Consider the following 17,587-nt stretch of genomic DNA (forward strand, 5'->3'; position numbering starts at 1 on the left):
TTCTGACAGAGGGTTCCGCCAGCCGTTCCCAGCAGACCCTCACATTACGTTTGGGTCTGCCAGGCCTGACCGGCGTCCTCCCCCACCATCGAAGCCAACTCACCACCAGGTGGTGATCAGTTGACAGCTCCACCCCTCTCCTCACCCCAGTGTCCAAGACATGCGGCCCCAAGTCTGATGACACGACTACAAAGTCGATCATCAAACTGAGACCTCGGGTGTCCTGGTGTCAGGTGCACATATGGACACCCTTATGCTTGAACATGGTGTTCGTTATGGACAAGCCGTGTCTAGCACAGAAGTCCAACAACAAAACACCACTCGGGTTCAGATCGGGGGGGCCGTTCCTCCCAATCACGCCCCTCCAGGTCTCACTGTCATTGCCCACATGAGCATTGAAGTCCCCCAGGAGGATGAGGGAATCCCCGGGAAGAGCGCTTTCCAGCACCCCCCCAGAGACTCCAAAAAGGGTGGGTACTCTGAGCTGCCGTTTGGTGCATAAGCACAAACGACCGTGAGGACCCGTCCCCCCACCCGAAGGCGGAGGGAGGCTACCCTCTCCTCCACCGGGGTGAACCCCAATGTACAGGCGCCGAACCGAGGGGAAACCAGTATTCCCACCCCAGCTCGATGCCTCTCACCAAGGGCAACTGGAAGAGAGTCCAGCCCCTCTCAAGGAGACTGGTTCCGGAGCCTATGCTGTGCGTCGAGGCCGACTATATCTAGCCGGAAACTCTCTACCTCGGGCACCAGCTCAGGCTCCTTTCCTGCCAGCGAGGTGACGTTCCACATCCCTAAAGCTAGCTTCTGCAGCCGAGGATCGGACCGCCAAGGCCCCCGCCTTCGGCCGCCGCCCGTCTCACACTGCACCCGACCCCCATAACCTCTCCTGCGAATGGTGAGCCCACTGGAAGAGGGTCCCACGTTGTCTCTTCGGGCTGTGCCCAACCGGGCCCCATGGGAAAAGGCCCGGCCACCAGGCGCTCGCCATCGAGCCCCTCCCCCGGGCCTGGCTCCAGGGGGGGGCCCCGGTGACCCACTTCCGGGCAGGGGCAACTGAGAACCATTGTTGTGTTTCTTAATGGTTGGTTTTTTGAGCCACGCTTTGTCTGGTCTTTCACCTGGAACCTGTTTGCCTTGGGTGACCCTACCAGGGGCATGAAGCCCCCGACAACGCTTACAACGTAGCCAGTATAATGACGTTAGCTGCGCAAATGTCCAGTAATATCTCGATTTTAATTGGTCCATGTTTGATACGTTACGTAGATGATTACTGGCATAACATATTTACATGCAAAGGCACAGAAGAGTTGTGCCTTTCAACGTACATGTTGAAGAATACAGAATCAAAGTGCGCATGTGCAACATTTACAAGGAATACATATGGCATATATAAATCACAAGGATAATCAGTAAAAATACAAATACAAGTTTATTAAATACAATTATTTAATAAACATTTCTACGTTTGAATTTTGGCAGGGTAGGCAGTGCCTTCCTTGCCTACCCTGACTGCACGTCACTGCCACGCCTCCATTCACCCCCAGAGACGCTGAGCGTCCATGGCGGGACTGATGTCTCTTATCATCAGCAAATAAAACACATTTTAACAGTTCAGACACATTACGAATATCATTTATATACAGCATAAACAGTTTAGGGCCTAAAACTGAACCTTGTGGAACCCCACAAGTAACCTAAAAAAAACAGAGTTAACATTATACATTTGAACATATTAATGTCCGTCATCTAGGTAACTTCTTAGCCATGACTATGCTATACCTCTAATACCATGGAGGGATGGCATATACCTGTCAGGAGCAGGGAGGAAGAGAGAGAAGCAGGAAAGGAGAGAGGAGCAGCAGACAGTAGCAGATTGGAGGAGAGAGGATTAGAGGGAGGAGCAGAGAGGAGCAGGGAGGAACAAGGAGGAGGGAGGAGGAGCAAGGAGGAGCCGACATGAAATGAAGGAATCTTTCAGAACCTGCACCTTCATAGGTGCTCATTCATCACAAGGCTCCCCTCTAATATGAATTAACTTTCTGTGAGTTCACACACCTATCAGTAGCACATACATACACACAAATGCACACATGGGGAGGGGTTTGATATGACTCCTCACCATATCTGTGTACATGGAAGAAGAGCGTAAGAACAGAATAAGAAGGGAGGGGAGAGGTATGAGGAGAAGTGTGTAACGTCTGGAAACTGAACACATACACTCACTGGTATTTATACATCCACTCACATACACATACTGGTATATATCCATACACCAACTCAGATACACAGTCACACACAGAGCAGCAGCAGCTAACTGGGTCCAGATGTGTTCAGGGCTTTGGAATGCAGCAGCATGGTCGTTAATGGATGCAAACAGACGATTGGAAAAACACTCTGACTGACTGCTGCTCTGACTGACTGTTGCTCTGCCTGACTGTTGTTCTGACTGTTGCTCTGACTGACTAACTGGTGCTCTGACTGACTGACTGACTGTTGCTCTGATTGACTGACAGACTGACTGACTGCTGCTGACTGACAGAGAGCTTATGAGACAGTGCAAATAGTATTCTTGTTGTTTTTGTGTATGTTTTTTTGTGTGTGTTATGTATAATGCTTAATATTTTATTTGGCTTATTGTACAGTACTGTTTAACTTTGGTTGGTTCTAAACGTGCTGCAGATTGAATTCTGACTTGACTTCTGCTGGTCTAACTAATTGCTGCTCTGACTGACTATTGCTCTGACTGACTGCTGGTCTGACTGACTGACTGACTGCTACTTTGACTGAGTAACTACTGCTCTGACTGACTGACTGGTTGCTGCTCTGGCTGACTGCTGCTCTGACTGACTGTTGCTCTAACCGACTAACTGCTGCTCTGACTGACTGACTGCTACTGACTGCTGCTCTGACTGACTGCTGCTCTGACTGACTGACTGCTGTTCTGACTGACTGCTGCTGACTGACTGATGCTTAGACTGACAAAGAGCTTATAATTTTTTTTATTTTTGTTGCTTTTGTTTTCTTGTGTGTGTTATGTTGTATAATGCTTAATTTTTTTATCTGGCTTATACTGTTTAACTTTGGTTATTTTTAAACATGCTTCAGATTGAATTCTGACTTTACTGCTGCTGCTCTGACTAACTACTGCTCTGAATGAATGCTACTTCTAAGTCTGGCTGCCTGGTCCAAGACCAAGACAAGAGTTAATCTGGCAGCCTGCTCTTAGACAGCTCTCCACCCAAGCGGACGGGATGAATATTTAAGTTTGGTGTGGCATTACACTGGTGTTTGAACTGGGCTATAGTTTAGAAAAGGGAGGGAGTGAAAGAGAGGAGGAAGGGAGGGGAGAGAGTGGAGAGAGGGAGGATGTATTAACCAGAGCTGCCAACTCTCACGGTTCTAACGTTGTAAACAGTAACGGACGACGCGCAGGTTAACGGAGTGAAGCAACATTGACACGCAAACAGCCGTGTAAACTCGCCCTGTCCTTCCCCACTCCATGGCAAGAGTTACATTGAGGGGGGGGGGGGGGGGGGTGAAGCAAGCGAAAGCTCGTCTTGGGGGGGGGGGGGGGGGGGGGGGGTGGTGGTGGTGGTGAAGCTCGCAAAAGCTCGCCCCTCGCACCAAATCTCACGCCAAGGTTTTTGAAAAAGTTGGCAGTCCTGTATTAACACAGAGCTGAACTTAGACCAGGCGAGACTGTTATTGTCCTGTCGGAAACGTTTAAAATGTTATCCTGTATAAGAATGATTCTGTGTTCAGTATTCCTTGGGTGCAAAGAGAGGCTTACCCCCAATTCTGAACTCTGGGTAAACATACAAGACCCTTATCTTGGGGCTAACAGTGCGTGTCCACTGCAGCGGCGCGAATCGCTTGCCATCGCTCGCCTTCCCACAGTTCACCACGCTCAGGGGCGCTTCAAACAGATTAATGTAGAATGTAGTTCTCTAAAGTCACTGTTGTAGTTGTCATGGCCAAGTGTGCAGACTTGGGTTTACGTAGTTGCAACATTGATCAAAATACAACTTGTATACAAAATTCAAAACTGTTTAATAGACATACACGTTGACATGTGTAAAAAATGTTTTACTATATTCCTCAGCTTCTGCTAATCTGTCGATACGATAGGGAGTTCCAGCCGGGCTAGCTAGCTAGTTACCACAGAACGAAGTTACGTAATGTGACTAAACTGAATTTGAAAGTACAAGCACCCACAACTTCGGCAAACCTTGCGTCATGCATCTTTTTTTTGTATCAACATCTCTGTACGAATACAGCTATGTATCTTACAGGACTGGGTAAGCGGCCACACAAACGATCAGTTTCTCCTCCACCTTGAAACCTAGAAAGCTAGAAATGTTTACCATGGTTGCTACGTTACGAGAAACAAGAAAACACTCCGATTGGCCATCGCTAGCGAATATCGCTCCTCATTTGCATCAAGTTGAGAAAATCTCAACTCTGTCGCGTCGCTACCCACAATGCACCACGCAAGCGATTCGCCTGGCTCCATAGAAAATGAATGGAAAACATGTTGTCGCTCGCATCGCGTCGCTGCAGTGGACACGCACTGTAAGAACTAAGAAGAGGGGGGTTTGGTTTTTTTAAGGAGATACTGTATGACAAGGACTAGGTGGAAAACGCAAGGTCTGGTGACCATTTGCTTGACACTTATGTGAAGGAGCTTTTACGACATCAGGACTGGAGATTCTGTTGTTGTGTTTAAATCAGGGTTCATGTCGTAAACACGCACGCACTCACGTGCGCCAGGTCTATGCAAGGGGCCCGATGAAGAAGAGCCATGGGACATTTGCATGTCTTTGTTTTAACCAATGACTGTCAAGAGCGGGTCTGTTTAAATAGCTAGCTAGCACAACATGCTAGCAGATAAACTTTGTAGCACAATGGCGTGTGATGTTTTGTCTCTTTGCGGCCGCAAGCAATAAAGCTTTCTTAAACTTGTTCACCGACTGACTGTGCAATGCTTGATAAATTAATATTTCTGACACGTCCCCCTGTAACCAACACCAGGAAAATAGGTAGCGGAGAACAGAGGGATGAGGAGATTGAAGAGAGGAGATGAGGTCCATGTTTGAGAGTATGGTTTCTGTACTTCTGAAATATTGCTACATTTTGTTTTCCAGCTGTGAGAAATCAGCTGTTATGTAGTAGGGGGATGTAAAAAATACTAATCTATCAAGCATTGCACAGTCAGTCGGTCGGTGAATAAATTAAGCTTTATTGCTTGCGGCCGGCCCACAAGGAGACAAAACGTCCCACGCCATTGTGCTACAAAGTTTGTCCGCTAGCATGTTGTGCTAGCAAGCTATTTAAACAGAAGCGCTCTTGACTGTTATTGGCTAAAACAAAGGCATGCAAATGTCCCATAGCTCTTCTTTCATTGGCTCCCTTGCATAGACCTGGCGCGCATGCGTGTTTACGTGTGTGCGTCCCTTGCAATGGACATTTACAATATCAACGCTACCCCCACTAGGTGACAAGCAAATGGTCACAAGACCTTAAGGCCGATTTATACTTCTCCGACACCGTTACGGACATACGCACGCATGGAGTCGGACGGATTGGTTGAATTTATACTACTCCGACGGCTCTGCGTGCTGAAACAATTCACCGCCAGAACAGTAGATAGCGCTGCACTGCGATGCTAGCTAGGTTATCAAAAAGTCGGAGCAAATTTACAAATGTTTAATCAATAAAATAAGCACATTTTCAGCAAATACACTGCCCATTTCTCGTCACATTTTAATTCAGATGCTGATTTACATGTACTGTTTAGCTGAAATAAGAGTTGTAAAAACTTACAACAATGGCGGTCAAAGGATTTTGTTTTCTTGTTGGTCACGGAAACCCCACCCCCGCCCCTGACCCAAGCAGTTCTTAATACGGACCAATCACAGCCAAGGGGTATCCGTAAAATGACGGACGCATGGACGGATAGTCAGGAAAATCAGGAGGTGCACACAGAGCTCTCCGAGGGGTTCGGAGAGGGCACGGAGAGGGAGTTCCTTGACGGAGAGGGCGTTCCCTGTGTGCGTGTCGGTAAAAACGCAGAAGTATAAATCGGCCTTTAGTCTTCCTTCTAGCTGTCAAACAGTATCTCCTTTAAATAAACAAACAAACACCCCTCTTCTTAGTCCTTAGCCCCAAGATAAGGGTATTGTATGTTTACCCAGAGTTCAGATTTGGGGGTAGGCCTCTCTCTGCACACAAGGAATGCTGAACACAGTGTCATTTTATACAGAGTAAAGTTACATCTTCAATTTTTCTGACAGGGGAGGAGGATGGGGAGAGAGGGACAGTTAGGAGGGGAGGAGGAGGGGGAAAGAGGGAGTAGTAAGACGGGAGGAGCGGTGGAGGGTAGTGAAAGGAGGAAGGAGAGAATAGGGACCTGTGTGTGAGACAGGTTCAGTGGTTTACCCCTCGGACAGCAGTGTGTGTGTCTCACCTGGGTGTCACGTTCATTGTTGTGGTTTAGTAAGGTGTCCATGCCCTGAGGCTTGTCCTCCAGACGTAGGCAGAGAAGCCAGGTCACCAGTCCAGCAACCAGCATCCCGATGTCTGGTATGAACACTCGTATACCGTTTCCTGCATCTGCTCCCTGCACACTGGACAACACACACACACAAGCAGAAATTAATCTTTGGAGTTCGATTTAACATCACTTTAAAGTAGAAAGATTGTCACACTCAGTTAGTTTTTGCTGTGAATGAGAAAAAACATTTAAAGAACATAACTCAATTCATGTTTTTTTACAATCAGTTTCTTACATTTCAATTATAACAGTTTTGTTTCAAATGCCAACAGTTATATCCTATACAGCAGTGGTTCTCAACTCTGTCCTCAGGGACCCCCTGTCCTGCATGTTTTAGATCTTTCCCTGGTCCATCACACCTGATTCAAATAAAAGGGTCGTTATCTAGTTCTGTAGAAGCCTGGTAACGAACATGCATTTGAATTAGGTGTGTTGGAGCAGGGAAACATCTAAAACAAGCAGGACAGGGGGCCCTGAGGACAGGGTTGAGAACCACTGCTATTTGCCGCCTTGCATCATGGGAATTGACTAGCCAATGAGCCACACTATCTTCATTTTTCACAATGTTATTTCGTTCTTCAGTCAGTTTGACAGTATAACCTTCAAATTCTCAAGTAGCTTTTTAGTTTTTTTTCTAGTTTTTTTTTTTTCCATTAATACTCCAATTGATAATTATTTGTATAAGAGTATAGGGCTTCAGAATGTTTTGGCAGTAATTAAGGTTACAGCTTCAGTAACAAAAAAAGATTCAATGTGCAATGCATAATATATTTTCATAGACATGAATAATTAGAATGAGATGGATCTAAAAAATGTAACCCGTAATGTACTTTAAAAATTATTTCGACTGTTTTTGCTGTATAATAATAGAAAAAGTACATCCTACTCCAGATGAAATGTATACCATTTTCTGTTTCTAAGCACACTTCTTAAAAGTATATCAAAAGTGAACTATTTTCAAAGCATACTTAAAAGTACATCAAAAGTTAACTTTTTTCTAAGCATACTCCTTAAAAGTATATCAAAAGTGAACTATTTTCAAAGCATACTTAAAAGTATATTAAATGTGAACTATTTTCTAAGCATACTTCTTTAAAGTATATCAAAAGTGAACTAAAAGGGTACTATCCATATTTTAGTATACTTATAGTATACTTTAATATACTTCTTTTTTGTAAGGGTATACACTCAGTCAAATAATACGGATTAAAGAGCACAATACATCTTATTGTTTAATAGCTAGTTTGTTTGGAAACGTTATCAAGCAAGATCATTTCTTGTCAGAATCTGAAAATAATTTTCCAACGTCCTTTTTTGGAATGGAGAAAAATATGGTTATAGTAAGCTCGAGCTAGCTATAACGGTAGCTAGCGTAGTTGGAAGTTTACACAAATACGTTCGCTTCAAAATACATTCGAAGCTTGATATACACACACCATCGTCACACTGAATCTCCTGTGCTATTCCCCTCCATACGTTGTCTTTAAAATCGTTGTCCCTGTAGTTCTTTTCTCGTTTATCATATAGTACTAGCCTGACGTTGTCATACTCATAATTCTAGTCAGAATATGAGTCTGAAAACTCTCCGTTGGGCTGTGACTATGGGGCGTGTGTCAACCGAGCTCGTAAAACAAATGCCTCTTCGCTCAATTGGATATACCTGCAACCAATCAGAGCAACGTAATATGTTGTTTGTTGAAAACAAATTCAACTCAAGCGCTCTTTGGTGACGTTGTTGATTACGTTACTGTTAATCACCTGTCCATCATCGTATAAAGCCCGCCCTGACAATTTAATTGGTCCGAACAGCTCCTGTTCGGATATAGTTCATCCGCAATCGAGCCCCTCCAGACCCAACTTCCCGACCAAATTTTTTTGTGGGTGGGGATAAGTTGGGCTGGCAGCCAGGCTAATATAGTACCGGATGCTGAGAAACAAACACAATCATCCGGTCCGCCATGATGAATTTTTTGACTATGTGACGTGATCAACAATATGTGTTGGCGAAACTTCAGAAAAATCGACCTTGGTTCGAAAAAATAAATGCCGCAAAATCGCTCAGAGAAATAACGTCTCTAGTGTGCAAGCTTGCATTGACTAGATACAGGTTCGAAACGTATTAATAATTTACGAATTAATCGCACGAAAAAAACGCGTCCAGTAGTGTGCAAAGACCTTAATCATGTTGTGAATCCAGTCGTAAAACATAACGTTAACTTTATACGAGCAAGGGGACTTCAGCATTGTCAGTTTATTACGTTCCTGCAAGAAACCCATGCATATCATCAGAACTTACTTTACCACTCTCGTGTCCGCTGGTTAAGTTTTGGAAACGTGTTTCAACGAGTGTGGGAGGGAGCTCAAAGGGGAGATTAGCTCATTTTTGGAGCTAATGGGAAAATCCAACAAATTTCCTGAGCTGAGCGACACAAACAGGCTTTGTGACTTTGCATTTGCTGTGGACATATTTTCACACATGAATGAGCTGAACGTGAAGCTACAGGGTAAAGATCAGTTTGTGCACTGCATGTACACAAATGCAGACATCCCAAGTCTCCCGGAAGGTCCGGGAGTCTCCCGCATTTCAATAGCGGCTCCCTGACGCCCGCAAATGCTATACAATCTCCCGGAAATCGGGGATTTTGTATTTCGAGCGAGCGAGACTCTGAAATGGTCATTTATGTTAGAGATAGGTGCATATCGCGCGTCATGACAACGTTTCGGGGGGGGGTGTACGTGCTGGTTGAGGGGGTACTTCATGCGTGTGGGGGGGGGGGGGGGGGGGGGGGGGGGGGGGGGGCTTCCGGAAATGAGTTTCTGCAACTTGGGATGTCTGCAAATGTGAGTTCAAATCCAAGCTGACCCTATTCTCCAGACAAATTTCAAACAAATCTTTCGCTCATTTCCCCACTCTAGCCACGCAGAAAGAGGCCACCCGAAACGTGAAGAAATACAGCAAATCACTGGACGACCTGCACAGAGAATTCTGCCATCGGTTCTCAGATTTTTTAAAAACTTGACAAGTCACTTCAGCTGCTGTCCTGTCCCCTGTCACAAGACCCTGAAACAGCACCGCAGGAGCTGCAATTGGAACTGATCGATCTTCAGTCCGACTCCGTCTTAAAGGAGAAGGTCAACTCTCTCAAACTGAATAGGTGCGTTCGACATGACCCGACTTCATGCGGCGCTGCAGCCGGCTGCAGGCGGCTGACTTGAAACAGTGAATTCTGGTTAGACTTTTTGTCCGACTTGAGACGGCGCCGAGGACACGTCACTGTGACGTCGCCATCAAAGTACCGTGAGATCGATTCGAGAACTGCCGGCTGTGTAGCCGAGCGCATTTTCTCAAGAGCAACTGCACGGGTTCAAGTGACGACACAGCTATTTCATGGTAGGCCAGACTCACACACGACAACTTTGACGCGTGTTTTGTAATATTCGGACACCTTCAGTTTCGCCAATGCTCAAATCCGGACCAGTTGACTTGAATAAAACAATTATGGAAGAAAGGGTTTTACTCCGCCTCTTCACTAACGGAAAGACTACGTTTAATTATAAATAGAGTAAAGTAAGCAAACAGCGCTTAATCGGCCATGACTGACGTCGACACAGCAAACCACGAGAAGCTGAAATGTCCGACTTCACAAAGCCGTTTTCAACTCCTCCCCGACTGCAAGCGGCCACTCTCGCCGGTTGTTTCATGCAGCCGCAGTCCATGTCGAACGCACCTAATGACTTTTATGCTTCACTCGACGAAGCCATGTTTCCAAACCAGCACAAAAGATGCTGGCGTTGTTTGGCTCGACTAATGTGCGTGAGCAGACGTTCAGCGTCATGGACATCAACAAAGCCCCTCACAGATCCAAGTTAACTGACCAACACCTCAGATCTATCCTGAGAAAATCCACTACAAAACTAACTCCAGACTTTGATGCACTGGCAAAAAAGGGAGACCAACAACACTGTTCCCACTAAAAATGAAAGTGAGTTTCTCAATACTGTTATGGAAAAAAATCATTTGGAAATAATGACAATAATAATAAATAATTAATAATAAAATATTCGTACAATAACCCTTGCATATTTATGCTTTGCTACCTGTTAAATGCCAAAACCTTTTATGTAGTGGCTTTTATATGTCATTTATATTAGTTCACACAAACACTCCATCGATCTGCTCCTGGACCGGCCCCTCTGTCAAATTTTTGAACCAATTGTGGCCCGCGAGTCCAAAAGTTTGCCCACCCCTGCTCTAGAGTCAGCTAGCACAAGTGGCATTACAACAATATTATGTAACTGTAGCAGTCGACATTGCCTGGGGCCTATTCCATAAAGGCCGCTCAAAAAACCTAGACTTAAAGTCCTAAACCAGACTTGAATAAGTTTAATTAGTCAAGCGGGGCTTAAGCGGTTCCATAAAGGCCCATTTCAGCTCACGCAGTCCTACTAATTCAAGTCAGATTTACGTAGTCAAGCTAATTGCGCATGCACCCAATTTTTTAACAGCCCGAGAGGTAAAACATGGATCATACAATCCACCACGGCAAAAGTAATGCACACGGCCACGTAACTTCTTCCAGAAAGAACGTTCCCTTTAAATCGTGTAGAATGACAGCTCCCTCATCCACCGCTTCAATCAAAGTAAAATGACACGCCATGATTGACGTGGTGAACGATAGGCTGCGTAGGTTGAGGACCTTTTTAGACCTTCGTTGATAAAAAAATACCCTCTAAACTAATCTAAATTGACTTTTTGACATTGTTTAAAATAAATAGCCTACTATTAATTAAAACATTATCCAGTAGCCTAACTTTTTAACATGGGTTTTGAGTCGGGGAAATGGAGGGCGGATTTAGATTTGTTTTGCAATTGTAGGCTACTGTTAACAATTATATTGCTATGATAATTATACTCGGATAATTTAGATTGAGATATAGGCCTATGCCTGATGCCTAAACATTTTAAATCACAAACTAACATCCATACATACGGCTATGGTGCGTGGCCTATCAAAGCATTGTTCATCATTGTTTAATGCATTAGGCTAAATGGTGTGGCCTTTGTAGGCTATTTATGTTGATTTTCTATCAATGTTGAACAGATGAGAATAAGAAAATGAGAATATACGTGGTAAATTATCGTCTTCCCGTTGGGTCAGTGTTACAGGAACGTCTGGTTAAGCACCAAGTCACGCTAAGCCTGACAGTTAGTCTGACCCTGACCAGACTAGTTTCGCAGCCTAAGTTGCCATAGTAACCAAGTTCAAACTACGTTGAGCTAGCTTTATGGAACCGAATGAACTAGAAATGAGTCTGACAAACTGACATAAGTCTGGCTTATTCAGTAAACTCGCTTTATGGAACAGGCCCCTGGTTGCTCGTCCACGTTGCTAACATGTATATTTTAATTTTGTTCTGTAGTTCACAGTCCAGAGGATGCTATCCACCGCTATCGTGTTCGGCACACCAGGAGCATGACCCTCTGCCGAAAACTAAATGTCGACAAGAGCACATAGCTTGGACTGCCATCATTGGGGAAATAGTGATTTAACCTTTGTATTTGTTCATGTTATGGGAAACAGTGTAGGAAACAGTGCTTTAATTTAAAATAATGTTACAATTTACAGAGTGAAATGTCATGTTTTTCTTAGTAACATAATCCAAGTTTGTGTTTATTGCATGGAGAAGGGAATGAACAGTTGAAAAGTGTATGGTAAGAGCCTGGTAACACCACGGAAACAAACACAGCTTCCTTTTACAGTCCAGTTTTAGATTGCTTACTGAGTACATAGCCATGTTTTACCTAGTATCGCCTTGGAACGTATAGTACAAGTTCATACTAAGGGCAACGTTGACAAAGTGGTATTCGCTTACAAAGGATAATGGCAAGAGCCTGGTAACACCATGGAAACAAACACGGCTTCCTTTTACAGTCCAGTTTCAGATTACTTACTGAGTAAATAGTCCAAACATGCGCAAGAACATACCCAGTATCCAAGAAGATTTACCATGATAGTAGAGGAAAACTCTTCCCGCGGAGGTAGGTATACCAGCCAAGTAAATGAGGCCATCATCGATAAATGTATCTGAAAAGGTATTTTAATGAGAAGTACTATCTTATATTGTCATTAGACGTGGACTGTTGCCGACATAAACCGTAGGTAACTGGCTGTGCCGGTCCTAGCACATTCGGCGCCCTAGGCGAGATGTATGAACAGCGCCCCCCCCCCCCCCCCCCCCCCCCCCCCATTACTATTACCCATTAATTAATGGGTAATAGTATTTTCTTCGTAATTCTGCTGGAGCTTGGCCGTCTTTACCTACTTAGTAGCAGTGGTAATTACCCAATATCACATTATAATTTACCATATCTCCCATAGTTACCAACTTACTACCAGCGGTATTTAAATAGTAATATTTATAAGTTTACAGGTAAATACTACGTTTTGTCTTCTGTCTTTAGGACCAGTGAAAATTACCCAGTAATAACCAGCACGTTAGTAATTAGTTAATGGGTAACTACTTCGAATTATGTAAGTATTTACCACCTTGGTACCAATCTTTTAAACATTGTGTTTTTGCGTCAGTACATTATACTCAAAACTAATTGAATAAGAATGTGAAGCACCAACTACACAATAACAATATAAATGAAAATCATTTGACTTTAGCTTTGTCTGTGTGCAGGACATTGCAGTTGGCAATAAAGTAGGGCTGTGAAATGATTAAAAAAAATTATCAAATTAATCACAGGTTTCTGTGGATTAATCATGATTAATTACATATTACCGATTTTCAGAATTTTTGTCATGAGTGTGCGTCTTAGATTTTGCGGTATGCTCGAGTCACCCGTTGCCACTCGCAAAACTTTGGTGAACCCCTCGTCCTCAACAATATAAATCGGTCTACAGCTTTTTGCAATACATTTGGCAACTGTGCTAGTCACCTTGTCACAGGTACCCCCTTTCCACCAAAGTGAACCGGGAGCTAGTTCGGAGCTGGTGCTAGAGCCAGTTCGGAGCTGGTTTGAGAATGGAGCTTACTAAGAACCGGTTTGCTTTTCCACGGGCGAGAGCCACCACAGAGCCACGTCATTACGTCACTGTATACGTCTCATATTTCCCAGCAACGCTAGTGCGGTAGCGCCAAACACAACATCAACAATGGCGGACGTTTCGTTGGAGTCGAAGTAAGTCGGAGCAAATTTACAAATTAGCAGTTTCATCAATAAAAAAAGCACATTTTCAGCAACTACACTGCCCACTTCTCGATACATTTTCATTCAGATTCTGATTTACCAGTACCGTTTAGCTGAAATATGAATTGTAAAAACTTAGAGCAATGGCGGCCAAAGCGTTTTGTTGGTCACGGTAACCCCGCCCCAAGCGGTTCTTTGTTGGTTCGTAAACTAGACCAGCTACGAAGTGGTGCTCGTTGCGAACTACGTACGAACGACGTACGAACCACTTTTCCGGTTGCCAGTCTGTCGAAAGAGGAAGAACTGGTTCGCGATTAGGCACCGGCTCCGAACCGGCACCCAAAACGCGTTGGTGGAAAAGGGGTAAGGCAGACTTAGTGAGGGCCCTACGCTGTTCAGTGAGGGTGGTTTGGCGCATTCTACTTGAACTCCCCTCGCCGACCAACGCATTCTTCGCGTTGAGGTGGCATAGGTTACTTTAGGCTGGTATTATAGCAGACGTTCTTATCCAGAGCGATAACGTCTTCCCGCAGAGTGTGCATATCACTTTGGTTTTATTGGATGTTCCATCTTAGTTTTTTTGGAACACAAACTTATCATCCAGAAGTTGCAGATTGGGTGGAATTGTGGGTATATTACTAACTTTGAACTATTGGCTATTTTTGCTGAACTCTACACACAAGCCACAAAACCTTACACCACAAAATGTTATGTATATAATGTTAAACTATGGTACAGCCTCATCTGAGAAGGGAGCTAGACCATCCACCTCATCAGTGTTAAGGTGCAGTTGGACCAAGTGAAAACAAAGCAGGCTAAAAGGACTGTGATGATGCTGTGGGATTCAATTTGAATGTTTATAACATCTATTACCGTAGTATCTGGGCAAGACAAGAAAGCAAGTGTCGCTATAAAAAAGATCTTGGGTAATACCCAATAAAACACAAAATATACATTTACTTTCTATGTTAATACCTAGTACTTAAAGGTCACATGATATGCTGTTTTTGGATGCTTTTATATAGGCCTTAGTGGTTCCCTATTACTTTATCTGAAGTATCTTTCCCGAAATTCAGCCTTGATGCATAATTACAGCAACTACGAGCAGTCCCACAATTAGCTTTCCTCAAAACGCGCTGTTTCTGTCTCTGTAGCTTTAAATGCTAATGAGGAGGAGAGGGGCGGTAACATGCGCTAATGTTCACTATGGAAGTTTATTAGACTCTTTATTCAAAAGAAAATGCATTTGTCAAATGGCAATTCGATGCACAAAGTGACAATGCAATCCGCAATTCAAATGGGAAAGCAGTTGTCAAATGGCAATTCAATGTGCAAATGACAATGCAATCCGCAAATCAGTTTGTATTATTTTGAATACAATTTTGACACTTATTACATTGCATTGCATTTCATATTGACACGGTTTTGTCGACTCTTTATTCAAATGGCAATTCAATGTGCAAATGACAATGCAAAGGTCAAAGGATTCTGTTCGTCCTGTTTATCACGACAACCCTGCCCCCGCCCCTGACGCAAGCGGTTCTTAACACTGGTCAATCACAGCCAAGGGAGTCTCCGTAGCTCTTCGTAGCTCTCCGAAATTACGATGGACAGTTAAAAAATTGGGGTGCACGTCAAGGTGTCCGATCTTTCCATTAGAGTCAGCTTCTTTCTTCTCATATCAAATCAAGCCCGTTAAAAGGTACCACTATCGCTGGTAGGGAGATAAAAAATAACCCAATTAGCCGATGACACTACACTTTTCATTCAGAACCGAAACCACATTTCTGTGGCCACTGAATTGATCAATACATTTTCAAGGGCGTCTGGTGTATACCTGAATTTGGCTAAATGTGAGCTTATGGCGATCAAAGGTTGTTCTGAAACGTCTTACGGTGGTATTCCTCTTAAAAATGAGGATCAATATTTGGGAATAGTTTTTACAAAATATCAACATAAACATTTTTTACTGAACTTCAAACCTATTGTTGAAAAAACTAAAAAGAAAATATAGCTGCAAGCAGCGATGCGGGTTCCTCCGCAAAATGGCAAAAATATTATAAACATGTACACTGTAGAAGATCGAGACTTGGACAACAAGAGAGCAAAACGACTTCATGTTTGGCCATCAACAATAGGCTGAACGGGGATTTGAACTCATGAGCATAAGGTAACAAGTCAGTCTCTCTAGCCACTCTGCTATACACCAACTGCTGAAACTGTATAATTAGGAAGGGCTGAGTATTAACTTTTTATAGGATATTGAAACTCTTCTTGAGTTGATCTCTTTCCAGACTCTCAGTCAATGCAGAATTAATAATAGTCATGTGGGCAACTGGGCTAGGGCAGCACTCATATTCAGCTCCTTGCGAGAATAGTCGGTGACTGTATAGCAGCCGATTCTCTGGTCCGATTAAACTACACAACATACTCAATCAAGGTGACCAACAAGATTATTATAAATAACCAACAATAACATTACAAACATCCAACTGAACAAACACAACAACTGAAATCCCTCGCACGGCTTTTGTAACCAAACTATTTTCCACAAGTCTTTGTGTTTTTTGACATGCCGCACTGCATGCTGGGTACCCAAGGGTGCTGACTGCATGATATGAGTTTTAGTTTTTGGTCAGCTTTGGGACAAAGGTTAAGAAACGGTTGACATTTCAAGGTGAAATTGCTTGAAATTGCGCATGGTATTTCAGAAGGATGTCTGCCTGTTTAACTAAACAAGTAATCAATTAAAACAGGCCAAAAGACTGTGCTTGGTTTCGAACCTGTGACCTTGCACTTTGCAGGACAACTTTTCAACCCATTGAGCTACCTGCAATGCTGAGAAATTATGGTCAGTTTCTGTATAAAAAAAGAAAGCCGTTTCTCCTGCATCATGGATTGTTCGATTCGGCCAAAGTTTAAACAGCTGTAATTCAATGATCTTTTGACATATCAAGGTGAAATTGCGCATGGTACTTCAGAACGATGTCATCCTGTTTAACTAAGCATATATTCAAATTTAAGACAAGCTAAATGACTGTAGCTGGATTCGATCCTACGATCTTAGACTTTGCAGGTCGCCGTCCCAGCCCAGTGTTGAATAGTTTCACGTTCAGTTCCTGTCTAAAAAAAGTAAGCTGTTTCTCCTGTGGTAAGCGAAAGTTGAAACAGCTCTAATTCAATCATATTTTGACATACCAAGGTGAAATTGTGTACGGTACGTCAGAGTGATGTCACCTTAAAGCCTATTACGTTTGAAAAACCATCATTCAAAATGACATTTGATTTAGTAACACAAAAAAAGTAATTAATGTGGACATTTACATAAATACACACCTTTCAGCCATTTTGTATTTTATTCAATTGCCTTAAGTAAAAAATTTAAATACGTCAATGATACATATATGTACCAAATTTCAAGTCACTTAGACCTTTAGTTCAAGAGAAGAGGAATTTTGAATGTTTTCCCAAATTATCACTGTACAGGAAAATCCATCATGGCGGACCTCATGGGTCCTTGAAGATTTTTTGTTCCTCATGAAAAATGAGGCATGCACATCAAGTTTCAGAAGAATTGGAGCAATGGGGTGGAAATGCAATCACTCTGAAAATCTGACATTTTGGGCGTTTCCTATGGTCTGATGTGGCCCATAGTTGGTGTGGGGGTACCCACTCGGATCATCGCCAAATTAGAAAATTAGTTACCGATACCAAGTTGAGTTATTATTGCGCAAGGAGAAGAGGAATAATAATAAATATAACTGCAAGCAGTAATGGCGGATTCCTCCAAACATTGCGAACTATTGACAAATGTATATTCTTGACAAATTGTA

General features: G+C 43.3%; 1 protein-coding gene across 3 annotated transcripts in view; it reads right to left on the reverse strand.

The window, feature by feature from the left end:
• Window positions 1-17,587, reverse strand: part of LOC124470080 (piezo-type mechanosensitive ion channel component 2-like) — a 180,005-nt gene that overhangs the window by 92,047 nt on the left and 70,371 nt on the right. For all 3 annotated transcript variants that reach the window (XM_047023792.1, XM_047023791.1, XM_047023793.1), the window contains one exon: window positions 6,470-6,629. In XM_047023792.1, the coding sequence (XP_046879748.1) occupies window positions 6,470-6,629 (160 nt within the window). The remainder of the gene's footprint in view (window positions 1-6,469; window positions 6,630-17,587) is intronic.

This window comes from Hypomesus transpacificus, chromosome 8, assembly GCF_021917145.1.
Source record: "Hypomesus transpacificus isolate Combined female chromosome 8, fHypTra1, whole genome shotgun sequence".
NCBI lineage: Eukaryota > Metazoa > Chordata > Actinopteri > Osmeriformes > Osmeridae > Hypomesus > Hypomesus transpacificus.